Here is a 13,416-nt window from a genome sequence, read left to right on the forward strand (position 1 = left end):
GGCAGAATTCAGGACACAAACACAACAAGAAATCTGAGGGTTCAAAAAAAACTTACCACATGCTTTGGAGAGCATAAACTCAAACTCATCAGCTACTTCAGAAAAACTGTTTGAACAGAAGTTCTCATCTGATGGTAGTGATAGTTCACCTTTCAGATGCATTTAACAGTAAGGTAAAGCTACACAGTGGGACCCAAACTCCATGGGACAGGAGCAAGAACACAGACTGTAACCCTAGAATAAATAATTTACTGCAAAATTCACACCTATCTTAGTGTAGTACAATTTCTCAGTATCTCAGCTTGTTTCTTAGAATTTCCTACATTTGAAGGACAAAATATAAACAACACTAAGTCATTATGTAGTTATAAAACTATGTGTCAAGCTGCATGTTGAATGGTTTAAAAATGAACTTAGCTTTTCAATCAACTTGGAATATACCAAAATAATAACAAATAGCATATTTTTGCCATCTGCAATCTTTTTTTTTTAACATAGTTAAAATAGTTTAACTATTTTATTAAACTATTAATAGTTTAATAGTTCTAACTATTAAATACTTGCTTGAACAGGTTAAAAGGAACACTCACTTGAAGGACCTTACCATTTTCACTTGTGATATACAAGCTTCCCTCACTCAGGCTCATTAATTTTCTAAATCTCCAAACGTTTTGTTGTACTTTATAAGAAAACACATTCTGGAGTTCAAACAGGAAGATTCCTAGTTTGGAATCAAGTTGGCTTAATTTTTTTTTTTTCCTTAGCTTTCTATTCAGATGTGCCAGCTGACAAGTGCATGTCTAAAAGAAACTGCCAGAAAAGAAACAGAGGAGAAATGTGATCATCACAGAGCAGACAGCTCTTTATTTGTCATTTACTCTGAACTAGAAAGAAAAAAGAGTACCAGGCCAAAAGTCATTCAGTCAGTTATTAAAAATGACTGATCCTAATTGATCTATCAACAGTTTCCAATGCATGCTGAATATATCACTCAACATTTACAGCCCAAACTGTTGACTGAGGTTCATCCATATTCATGAAGATATACGAGCATATCTACTACTGCAAGAAGAAATGTTGATGTGGTAATAAAAATACACAAAAAACACTAGCATTTTTCAGAGCACTCATGGAGACAACTTGAGACTTCAGAAAAGTAACTATTTTTATATTACAGCTTTATTTCAAGCACTGTTTCTTACTGGATACCATTTATACATTTTGCTCTATGTATATATATTAATGGAATACTTTCCAAATTATCCCTAGATAAAATATATTATGTGCTTAAAATTATTCCAGCAATAGCTTTTCCAAGTTACATTTTGATGACTGTTAGTTCAGATCACAGGAAGAAAAAAAAAAAAGGAGAAAAACATTTTTTAAATGCTTTGGCAAAAACCGTTCCATAGTGATGTCTTTAAAAGTGTTTTGAATGCAGATCTTCTTCATCCATTTTTATTCCGGTATCAGTCAAATAGATAGGAGGAAACATATAAACACAGTTATACTGCTTTATTTAAATATAATTTAAAAGAATAGAGATCTTAATTTTTCAAAGTGTGTGGTCTCACGTTTGAACATCGGCCAGTCAAACAACTGCCTGCTGCTTGTCAACGTACAATGGTGCAACATGTTTTTGAAACCTCTAATTGCATTGTTGCGATGGTCACTGTTAAAACAAAGTTCCTGGTAATCCCAGAGCCTGTGTCAAGGTAGGAGGATCGCCAAAGGTATCAAAACAAAGAAGAATAGCATGGTCATTGAACTGCACACATTGAGCTTCTAGGAGGATTAACAGTTCTTGTCACAGGCTCTTGACTGTAGTTGACAATATCTGCCTTCACCACCCTCTGTCATAAAAGAAAACACAGTAACAATCAGAAAATACAATCTTCATGCTGGCAAAACATTCAGATATTTTACTATGAAATACAATAGGAAAAAATTAGGCAAAACAGACAGTGTTTAGGATTTTTTCATCACTTTATAGAAAGTCTTATCAGGTGCTAATTCTCACTCTAAACACCAGTTTAACCATACTAAGCAGAAGGAGGTGCCTTGGTAGGTTTCCACAAAACTACAAACGGAACATGACTTTTTTTTTTCAAAAGCAGTGAATACAGTTTTACTTCTATGAAAATTGTTTTGTATGGAAATAATAAAACAATATTCATTTATAAAGACTACGGTACGCATCGTTTAAGAATAACTGTCTAAATTGTAACTGGAAATTGTATGTAAATTTGTCTTTTCATCTTTTCTCCAAGCACTTCACAGGAAAATATGGACAGAATACAAAGAAAATTTCAAATACAACCACGTTTCAAAAAAGCTTTGATAGGCAGACTGACTAAAGACTAAATTAAGAGAAAAAGAACCACCATAAATATTTTCTAATACACATCCAACAGATATTACCCATTCTATTTACAAAGCATTTAATAAGACTGTTTGGGTCTCCTATATGAGGAAATGAGATTGCAATTTTGTGTCCATTTCCATCTGAGGCAGCTATGTAGCATTTTAAATATACAGCACTGAAGGACCTTCCTAAAACAGTAACATGAAGTATTTCAAAGTTTCTATGAACTATCTCGTTATTAGAAACACTATATAATTGTACACATAGTTTCAAATTAGTATATTAAGTATTACAAGTGCTTACAGATGAAAAAATATATTTTCTTCCATAGAATTTACTGTAACAGTTGTTACTTCATGTAAAAGCAACAAAGCTTGAAAAAAATACCAAGTTTTCCATCAATACCTGAACTACTGCATTGAGCAGACTTTGCTCTGGCAGTTGGAAGTGGTGTGATGTTGGTTATCTTCTTCAGGATATTTCACTAGTCCTGCCCTGACAACATGCTGTTAATCGTGTATCAACATAATGGATAGAGAGCAAGGAGAAGAATGTAAAAAGGAAAGAGAAGAAAAAAAAAAATTGAGAGATTGATCAGTAGTTGAAAAGAACGAATGAATGACATAAAAAGACTATGCAGAAGCAAAACAGAAGTGCATTTCTTTTCAGGCCTTATGCTGATATAAGAGCAACATGTCTGGAAGCTGGAAGCATCCCTATCAGCATGAGGGCTGCTTCTCAAGCTTCTCCAAGGACACGCCCTTTCAAAGCACCAAAGTGAAATATTCTTACATGCAATCAATGGAAGGGTATTAAAGCAAGAGAAGGGACAGAATAAAAAGGAAGGCAATTCAGTAGAAGAAAAGATGACAATGGCCTATTCCTTTAAGTCTAGTGTACTGAAATATTACATTAGTTGCAACAACTGTAGCAAGTGCATTAGACATACGCATGCATCTTTCCATTGCATCTTTCACATTACAACTAAATATATAATAAAAAATAAATTTTGTGACATAAATTAACCTCATATCTAAGTGCTACAAAGCTTTGAGTTTTCTTTACTTCATACAAGAAAATAAAAGGCTTTCATTCTTCCCTTTAAAAACAAGCAAAACTGTTGAAAGTTTTCTCACTATTAATACAGTGTTCATGCAAAGGGAAGAAAAATTCATAGAGCAATTTCAGCAAAGAAGTAACAGAGCAGGGAGGTCTGCTATGAAAAGTACCATAAAACAGTTTAATAATTTTTTCTTAAATACTTCAACTTCTACACAACATATTTTTAAGGTTAAAATGAATGAATAAATTAATAAATACTATTATTTTAAAGGAAACAATACATAAACTGGATTATACAAATATATAAGCAGTATATACTAAAGATTACCTCTGTAAATAAAACTTGTATGTCAAACAAGCAACAATAACTGAATTGGCTGGTAAGGGATCTGGATTTATTAGCTGCTGATGTGTTCTTCTTGAGTTTAATTGATCGCATTCATATTAGCTTATCTAGTGGACAACACTCATGATTTACTGGACTCCTGGTCTGATGTTATCAAGGGAAAGGTTGCCAAATCCCTTGTAAGGCGCTAGTAGGAGTTTTAGCATTAAACAGTCTTATCTGACCTCACAGGCCCCAGTTTCTTCATACCAGTCTTTGGACTACACCTAAGGGAGGGGGGAAAAAACTCTTGCAATCAGTAGGCAATTAATAGTTCGTCAAAACATTGGTCTAAATCCCATCCTGTAAACATAGGCAGGTTAGTGACCCATGCTTAGGCACACTGTAGGAAGAAACTGACTATCATAAATGACTTGGATTTTCTAAAGGAATTTCATCTAAATAAAGGTAAAAAAAGTACCACTGTGACATTTCTGTTATTAACTTTCTGGTAATTAAAAACTTGGGCTTCTTTGTATCAGTTTCTGATACAAAGTTTCTGTGTCAGGCATATCATTGCCATGGTTCAAACCACTGTCAATAATAAGAAATAACCCTTCTTGGTGCAGGTGCTCTGAATTCCAGATCTGACTTATCTGCCAAACATTTTATTGTACAAAGCTGTTTTTTGTAGAGCACCCTCATTTGCTGAACTGGCATTTAGTTAAAGAGAAAACTACACATCACTTACAAAAATGCTAGCTCTTGCCAATGCCAAGGAACAAAGCTGTACCCCATGCAGTTTTTACACTACAGTTGAAAGTAAAAAAACATAGAAAGAAAAACATTTTATTAGTAAAGGAGCTATTTCCTCAAATTTCATCAGACCCTTGCGATTTTGAGGACTGAAAAATCAGTCAGAACCTCCAATTTTCCTACTTTGGAACTGTTTCACTTCAAAAACATGCTCTACTTTCCAGTCATGTATAAAGAGTAATCTAGTTCTTTGTTTCACCACAGTTTTGACCAAATAAAGGTTTGATTAACATTCATCTCAGCATGTTAACAGACAAGGTTTAGTAGCTCTAGCTGAGATAGTTTAAAAACTTACCACCCCCAAATGTCTGTGCTATTCCTCTGCTGGAGATCACTGCTGCCAAAGGAGAGCTGGTGGAATGCAACGTGTACTTGCACCTCATCCGCTTCAGCACAAAGTCTGGCAGCTTCACTTAAAAACAACTTTCAGCAGCAGTTTAAGCGAAGCTGCTCGACTTCACCCTGATGTGGCCAAGGCACATGATCACCTTCCATTTTCTGATTCTGCTGTGGGAGTGATAAATTCCAGCAAAAGGGCAGTAACAAATAGCTCGGGTTGCATTAATATCTTAAACTGCTGCAGCCGTTTTCTAAAGCAACGCACAGTAAGTAATTCAATTTCTAAGGCTTGTTCTTGCAGTTAAGTAACAGAAGTTTTGCTGTTAATTTGAAGGAGACCAAGAACCCCATCCACGTTTCACCAGGGCTTCTGCCACTCCACCAGTCATCAAAGCTCAAAAGGCATAAGTCAAGCCCCACAAATTCATACAAGTTAAAAAAATGTGTTTGGGATTCCTATTACTTATTTCAAACCACACGTGAGTCACTTCTAAGATCTTCCTAGTGACTGTGACAATTATAATTGATTTCCAACACAAGAAAGATGATCTTCAGGCATGAAATCAAAAGTGCAAGAAATAATTTTTAAAGTGTATTTTCAATATTAGGCAATCAGTAATAATGAAGAAAAAACATAATAAAACATAATTCACATATAAAATTTCACTGTTGGCATTTTATACAAACTCAGTATTTCATCTTGTACTTTGTTATCACCTAGACTGACTGAAGACATCTGATGTTCTCTGACAAAAATATTCAAGCGAAAACCTCATTTTTCAAAATGAGGAAACCTCACATTACACAAAATATGAAAAATATGAAGATATAATCCAGCGTGTAAATAGTGCACATTTGTAAAAACTAAAATTTATTTTACTCTTTGTTTAAAAATTGAACTTAAGTCAACAATTGCATACTTACTGATGTAAGGATGAGTCACACTTACCATCGTATTTTTTTTATTTGTTTCTCTATAGCATTTATCTAGCATCTCTCTATCTACTTTTATAGTCCAATAGCTAGAGTATTAAATGGATACAAATTAAGGAACATATTCATATAACTGTTTGACAATTTAAGGAAGCCCTGTGCCCACTTTACAGAGAGGGAAGAAAAAACAACCAACCAACAAAAAAAAAAAAAAAAACAAAAAAAACACACCTACAAAAAAACCCCACCAACCAAAAAAACCACAACCACCACCACCCCACTAAGGAAGCTGTACCTGTCATACAAAAAGTCTGTGGTAAACCAGAAACCTAGTAATGGCAACATCATCTAACACCACCTCCTTCCAGCCAAGAGACCAGCTCCATGCTTCTGGGAAACAGCATCAACACATTACTGCAATTAGTCTTTTCCACTGCAGACTAATAAATTTCTCTCAAGAAATGTCCTTCTATTCATCTCCCTGAGGATATGAAGGTTAAAGTTTTCCTTCACCAATTTTATATAGAGACTTTACCTTTCCTATCTTAAGAAGTTCCATACAACAATGAACCTTAAGACACAGCTAACAGCCAGATGCTCCAGTACAATTCCCATTGGCTTCTCACTGACTTAAATTTGGACAATTCCTACGTCCCACTCAAAATAGCACTCTGAAAGGAAGCAAATGTTTTACTGGTAACAAAGAACTATTGCTTCTTCGGCATAGACTGATTAGCAGAACCTTGCAAAGTCAGGCAGTTGCCTTCCAGCTCTCACTCTTCAGCTACATGCACAGCGTAGCACCACATAGTGACTTCTGCTGTACCTCAGTAGCGACAATGAAGTTTCTTTTCTGTCCAACTCCATTTACTGGCTTTGTTTCTACTTTTGTTGTTGGTTTTTTGTTGTTCTTTGTTTTTCGGGATGGGGGGATGGGAGGGTGTTAACCTTTTTTTTATCACTATAGCTTGGATTCACATTAACAGTAATGTGTGGGCCACTGTGAGTATTTAATTTATGCATATTAACTATTTCTAGGCTATTGCTACTGCAATTTGCGTAATATCAAATTTGTCTGATCTACATATTGCATATTCCATTGATCTGCTCAACAAAGTTAAAAATTGTAATTACAATACCAAGGCAGAAATAAGCCTACTTAAAGCTGATACCAATTTGACATAGAAAGTTAGGTACTTGGGTCAGGGCTATATGGAGGTTCTTAATTTAAAAACAACCTAAAAATAGACACTTTCGTCATAAAGTTCGAATTTTCTGTATAACCCTGTTTCTCATATTCTGTTTTTAATTTAAGGCAATTGCATACCTATCTGCAAGCTTACACCTGAGTTACTGGAACACACCACCCCACAGCACAGAGAGGTCTAAGACTGATGTTCCAGTGCTAGGTAAACAATCAAAGAAAAAGTAAGGAACTCTTTACATGCTGATTTATATGCAAATAATCATAGAGCTCAGAACAGTAGATGGATGGTGCCTTAGTAGTAAAAGATCACTGAAGAGACATGATATTTCTCTACCTATAAATGACAGCTTTTCAAATCTCCTTAGCTTTGCTTGTTAGGTATGCGCTACAAGTATATTTTACCATTTCACTGTTTGCAATACAGTTTTCTAGTTAACCACTTCAACACAGATTGTAAACACTGCTGTGGCAAAACACTTTCAGAAATTACATGTTTATTGTATTTCCAAAAAGCAGGAGACCAAGCTGCACATAAGAAATGTTGTGCCTTTCTTTTAAACAAACCTGTTGACTTATTTTGTGGTCCTGGTTTAACGTTGGTAGCAACTCGCAGTTCCAGGATATTACACCACTAGAACAGCTACCTTTTGGTTCAATAAGTAAACTTCAAATAAGCATATTGTAGTCTCAAACGTCATTGTATAGGAAGGGTTGCCTCAGTAGCATAGCCTTTGTTTTCGAGGTTTCTGAAACTGGGTTTGTATAAAATCTTTTTGGTTTAAACCTATGCACACAGTCTTGCTGGCAGGAAAATTATTTTTAGAAGCAGGAACTAGGAAGAAGGAGGTGGTAAGGGAAAGAGTTTATACTAGAAAACCTCTTGCTTGATTTCTTATTTGAACAATTAACACATTTTTGGTTTCCTAACTCAATGGTAAAATCTAAATGACTTCCAACTCTGGTAGATACAGTTAAGCAAGTACTCACATTTTAATTAATATATACTTATGGTTCAAATTTATAAAAACAGTGAAAACATCTTTTCCTCACTAATTCGTAAGGTCATAAAACCACGTCCTCATTAGAGCTATTTTGCATACATCAATTACTGAACAGCATGAACGGCAACAAAGCTCCGCTACAGTTCAGAGCAGAACATGGAGCAGGGTTTCGCCATGCATTCACAGTGAAATCACTATATTCACATCCCTAACTCACTAATAACCAATTTAAGAGAATGGGGGACAGCCGTCTTGATGACCTTCCCACCTATTGCTGGGAAGCTTTCTCCTCTCTCTCAGCCCTTTCTCACAGCAGAGGAAGTGACAGAAAATCCCCAAGATAACACTCATAACACAAAGCATAAAACACAGAATGCAAGGTCAGAAACTATGCAGCTCCTTTAGGGGAAGATTATTTGGGACTGATACAGTGAGAAAAATAATTGCAGATGCCAGAGAGCTGTAATAGCTACCCAAACACATGATTCCACAGGTCTGCCTGCTGCTGAGAATGGCTATGCCGAACCAGAGTTGGATTCACTTCTTATCTGCACATCATAATAAAATGGGAAATAGTGACTACAAAGTCAATATTCCTTCCCCAAGCCAGACAGTCACTACTGAGGAAAGTATTCTTGTCCTGTGTTATACAGGGACAGAATGAAAACTAAAATCTGATATTAACCAAACACAGGATTTGACATAGTTAATTCCTGACTGTGACTGCAAAATAATATTTTTTCCTGTATGACTACAATGAAGATTTATTTAGAACATTTCCACTCACAGAAGCTTATGCCTTCTATCAGTTAAATTTGTATTGTTCTAAAATTAAATTTGTTTTTAAATATGTAAAGAATTTAAAAAGAACAATTATCATAAAAACGGTATCTGATATCAATGTCTAGTAATTAATGTATATATAAGAGTGTCTCCCATGATACCTGTATATGCGTACATATAGAGAGGCTTTAACTTCTAAAACAATTTTGAGTACTATTTTTAAACAAACAGTTCTCACACTGAAGTTTTTTCCTGTTTCCTTGTTTCAGCAAGTTTATCATGATGGATAAATAAAGAATCATTATGTTTTTTTAACAGCTGTTGTGAAAGTCAATAATTGTCTTCAGAACAACAGATACTGCTTGCTTTAATGGACAGTTATTAATTTGCAATGAGGTAATTTTTTTAATACTAAATAAAATACTAAGGAAAAACATGTATTTGTGGAAAATCACCTGTGATTGTTCCAATTCTGCTTTGTTTAATTTGATGCCAAGTATGTCAGCAGCAATTCTCTGAAAACACAGGAAGACCTATGGAAAAAAATTAAATTGCATTTAAATGATTAAAAACAGACATCCTTGAGGTTCTTTCAAATATATCAAACCATTCTTGAACTGTAAACAATGAGATATACAAAATTATGACCTGTGCAAAACAGATCTGAAAATAACCTCATCTGGTACATTCAATTTTGTTTAAAAATTGGAGAAAATAACTCAACAATGGTACAAGGAACGAACAGTATGCTGGATTGTTAAGCAACACTTCTACCCTGCCTCCAGAGACCTAAGTTTAAACAAGCTTTTACACAACCCACCTCTCAAATACTACTCTCAGTGCTATAAAATATGAATAAGGGTATTCACTAATGCTTAGCACAAAAATATATTACCAGCATATTGTGCAAAAGCGTTGTAAGTTTCTGAAATTGACAACAACAGAACTGTGCATCAACATAACCAAAATCTCTACTGCATACATTTTAAAAAACATTAGCAATTATACATTTGTTCTGAAGAGTCTTGCAAAACATTATGAGTGTTATACTGAAGTTATCTAGGAAAAAAGCAAGACGGTGTATGGCATGCACCAGCCCAGCAGAGTTAGACTTAGGACGTGGTTTGAGAGATAACACAGGGTGGCAATGCTATCTTAAATAACTCCTTTACTTCATCTCAATCCAGTCCACCAATCTTCCTGTTTAGGCAGCTGCATTTTAAATGAGATTAAAGAACACAACAGATGTTTAAAAGGGGAGCAGCTTAAGCTTGCACTGCTGCTGAACACTGTATTGTCAAGTTACACATTATCTTTTATCTACACGGTTATTCGACTGAGCTCACAACCTAAACTAATAACATACATTGCTTTTCATCATGCAGCTGCCACCACCAAAAGGTAAGGCCTCTGTAAGTGCTTTTAGTCATTTGCAATGAAAATTCAAAAAAATACCATTTACACAATTTTTTCATACACCTGACATGGAAACCAGTAATGAATTAGTGGCACAACCAACAAGCCATGGTAGCTTCCAAAATAATTTCTCTTTCTCTAACTACTTGGTCTAGTACTGGTCTATTCTCCTAGCATCCACACAGCAAGAAAGGAAATCCTGGCCAGGCTTACCTTTTCCAGAGACCTACTTTAAGCCACACCAGGCACTCAGGTGTACTGAGCTTTCTGCAAAAAGCATCAGGCACGAGTTCAGTGCTTAAGTTATGCAATTTGATGGACAGTAAGGCAGTTAGCTATACTAAATCTTTCACGAAAGTTTTTCTCCCCTGAGGAGACTTTCGGGCTTTTCTGTGTACATAAAATTATCTTTTGCATATGAGTGTTGGAGAAATCTGAGGTAAACAAAACAAATCACTTCATTTATCTTAACTGAGTATTTAAGACTCTTCTAGTCTATATCCAAGGTAGCAATGGATGGCCTCTTCTTAAATCATTGCCTAGGGTAAACACCCTGCCTTTCCTGCACAACTACCCAAATACATGAAGATTTTAAAAGGTCAGTGTGCAGTAACAGTGAAAGAGGTAATTCAAATCTATATTGAAACTAAAAATGAATTACTGTGAACTACACCTCACACCTTCTTTTGTTAGTAGATATTTAAACAGAGATTTCTGGTTAACGCTTTCTAGGTATATTCAGATTTACTTTTGTTTTTAAACAGTAAGTTTAAAAAAAGCACAATCAGTATACATAGTGGGATGCTGCTGTAAAGGATGAATCAATTGAAAAGATATAATGAAGATTCCCTCATAATTTGCAATGCTAAATATATCAACCTTATAAAAAGAACTGCTTTTTCTATTACTAAATCCCACAAAAAGGCTGTCTCCTTGAGAAAGGAATATATTTTATCAAATTCACACTTAATTGACTGAAGTATTATGAAATTTTTCTTGTTTCTAGCATAAAAAGCTTGAATTTTCACACTTCAAACAAAAATTTATGCCAAAGGTTTAACACAAACTGTAAGGAGAATCAGAATTCCCTGCATTTGTAACACCAGTATTGTTAGACTTTACCGAATAATTATTTTCTTATGAAATTAGGCAGTCCAATGTAGAAGTTTCAAAGATTTTAGAACAAGTGATTCCATTTATGTTACAGAATTATACTTCCATATAATTGAACATGGTCTTACCGTTCAATAACATAAAAATAAACCATGTTGTCATAAATAGGAGACAGATACAGGACTGCTTTAAGGGAATGACAAAGTCTTTAGGCATGTGACAGAAATGAAGCAAAGTAATACAGTGTGATTTACTTTGACTGATACAGTCAACTGAAAAAGAACTTTTTCTTCCATAGGCTTCCAACTAAAACAAATAACCCAGTTAGCTCAGAGTCAAAAGATTGTTCAAAAATGTGCTCTGCAAAGCATTACGAACACCAGAATGTTCAAATTTCAATGGACATGCAGAGAGAGCGTCTCTCATGGCTCAGGACCCATATTAAAAACTTTAATCATAACAGGGTCTTGTGACATTGTCAACTGTTGAAAGCTTCTATACTGATGGTCCATAGATGGGACTCCACCTGGATTGAAGAAATACATTGAACTGCTGGCTGACATCAAACAGACATCCAGCTGGTCTCAGTTCTCATGCTGATGAATAAGCTAGACCAATTCCATATTAAAATCTGTACCTCAAAATGCAAATCAGATAAGAAGCCACTGACATTAATAAAGAACATATACACTTGTACAAAATCTATTTTTCACAGAAGTAGGTAGGCAAAAAGGACCTGCAGCAGCCAAAGTTCTTGACAGTTTGAGATGTGAAGTATAATAAAGTTGCTACATCGTATCACAGAATAATGGCTTGCTTAAAATAAAATAAAAAATAACAAAAAACAAACAAACAAAACATCTACAAGGATTTTTTTTTTCTTACTTACAGAATCTCCTGTCTTGGCTGACACGAAATGGCTACTGAAATTGTTTTCCTGACAAAATCGTTGATGCTTGTCAACTTTCACTGTGCGCATATGCTCCAAGTCAACTAAAAATAAGTTGAAAAAAGGAAAAATTACTACAATGGAGTCCATTTAGTTACCTGTCTTAGAAATTATTCATTGGAAACACATCAGATGTAATCTTTTCCTTTACAGATGTATGCAAATACAAGTTTCTTTATAATCACTTGCAAACATAAAAATAACTAATTACCTCAGATTGATTTTATTTGCAAAACTAAAATGAAAGCACAATTAAATTTATACAGTCAAATGCAAAAAAATCATAATGAAATAAAGGACAAATTTATTTCTGGATAGACACAAGAAATATTTAAAAATTTTACTACTAGCTACAGACAAAAAGCTGAGACAGAACTAAATTTTGCGCATTCTGTTTGCAAGCATGATGCACAATGGAGATTCCAGTGTAATTAAAGACTTTTACAAAATAGAGTTCACGAAGCACATCTGAATCCACGTATTTTTTTTCTAAGAGAAAAATGTAAATGAGTTATAAAGAATTTTGTTGCAGAACATGGTAGAGCAAAAACATTCACTATAATAATAAAAAAAATGAACTGAGTAAAAACATTGATGCTTAGTTACTTGTATATGAAGTTTTCAATTCCACAAAGGTTTGGTTCAGAAAATTAAAAACAGTAAAATGCATATTTTAAGAGTCACACGCATTTTCATTTTTATCATTTTACAACCATTCAAAGCAGAGCAAAGCTTTCAAATGGTATTTTATGTTGAAAAGTACTAGTTGCTTCCAAAACAACATGGAACTCAAGTCTTGCACAGGTTTTATTGTGTACATTCCAGTTTCTCCAAATCTGATCCTAAGGTAACTGGAAACTATATTGAACAGTTTCTCTTTTTATTGCATTACAGTTCCTATAAGGGTGTTGACTCAATGCCGTCAAATTATAAGGCAAATATATTCAGAAGGATTTAAGGACAACCAGGCTCTTTGAGTCAATACAGGAAAAAAAAACTTAAACTGATTTCCTGAGGAAGGGACCCAACTGACTTGTAAAAACTTGTAAATTTGCAAATCTAGTAAGCCTGCATAATAGTGTCATTTGATTATCAGCTGAAAAAATG

The 13,416-nt window shown here is 34.5% G+C and overlaps 1 protein-coding gene across 6 annotated transcripts in view; it reads right to left on the reverse strand.

Annotated features, from left to right (window-relative positions):
- Nucleotides 1-838: 838 nt before the first annotated feature.
- RAB28 (RAB28, member RAS oncogene family) overlaps nt 839-13,416 on the reverse strand; it is a 67,387-nt gene continuing 54,809 nt past the window's right edge. Inside the window, exons 5-9 of one of the 6 annotated variants that reach the window (XR_010071307.1) lie at nt 12,250-12,353; nt 9,287-9,364; nt 4,504-4,562; nt 2,771-2,871; nt 839-1,853 (exon numbers count right to left, since the gene is read on the reverse strand). Coding sequence is in view for 4 of the 6 variants with exons in the window: in XM_063336518.1 (XP_063192588.1) it covers nt 3,979-4,039; nt 4,864-4,919; nt 9,287-9,364; nt 12,250-12,353 (299 nt within the window). In the remaining 2 variants the exon portion in view is untranslated. Of the gene's footprint in view, nt 1,854-2,770; nt 2,872-3,699; nt 4,040-4,503; nt 4,563-4,863; nt 4,920-9,286; nt 9,365-12,249; nt 12,354-13,416 lie in introns of those variants that run through there. The other 5 variants (XR_010071308.1, XM_063336522.1, XM_063336519.1 and 2 more) reach the window with 5 other exon arrangements.

The sequence above is a fragment of the Chroicocephalus ridibundus genome, chromosome 5, assembly GCF_963924245.1.
Source record: "Chroicocephalus ridibundus chromosome 5, bChrRid1.1, whole genome shotgun sequence".
NCBI classification, from domain to species: domain Eukaryota; kingdom Metazoa; phylum Chordata; class Aves; order Charadriiformes; family Laridae; genus Chroicocephalus; species Chroicocephalus ridibundus.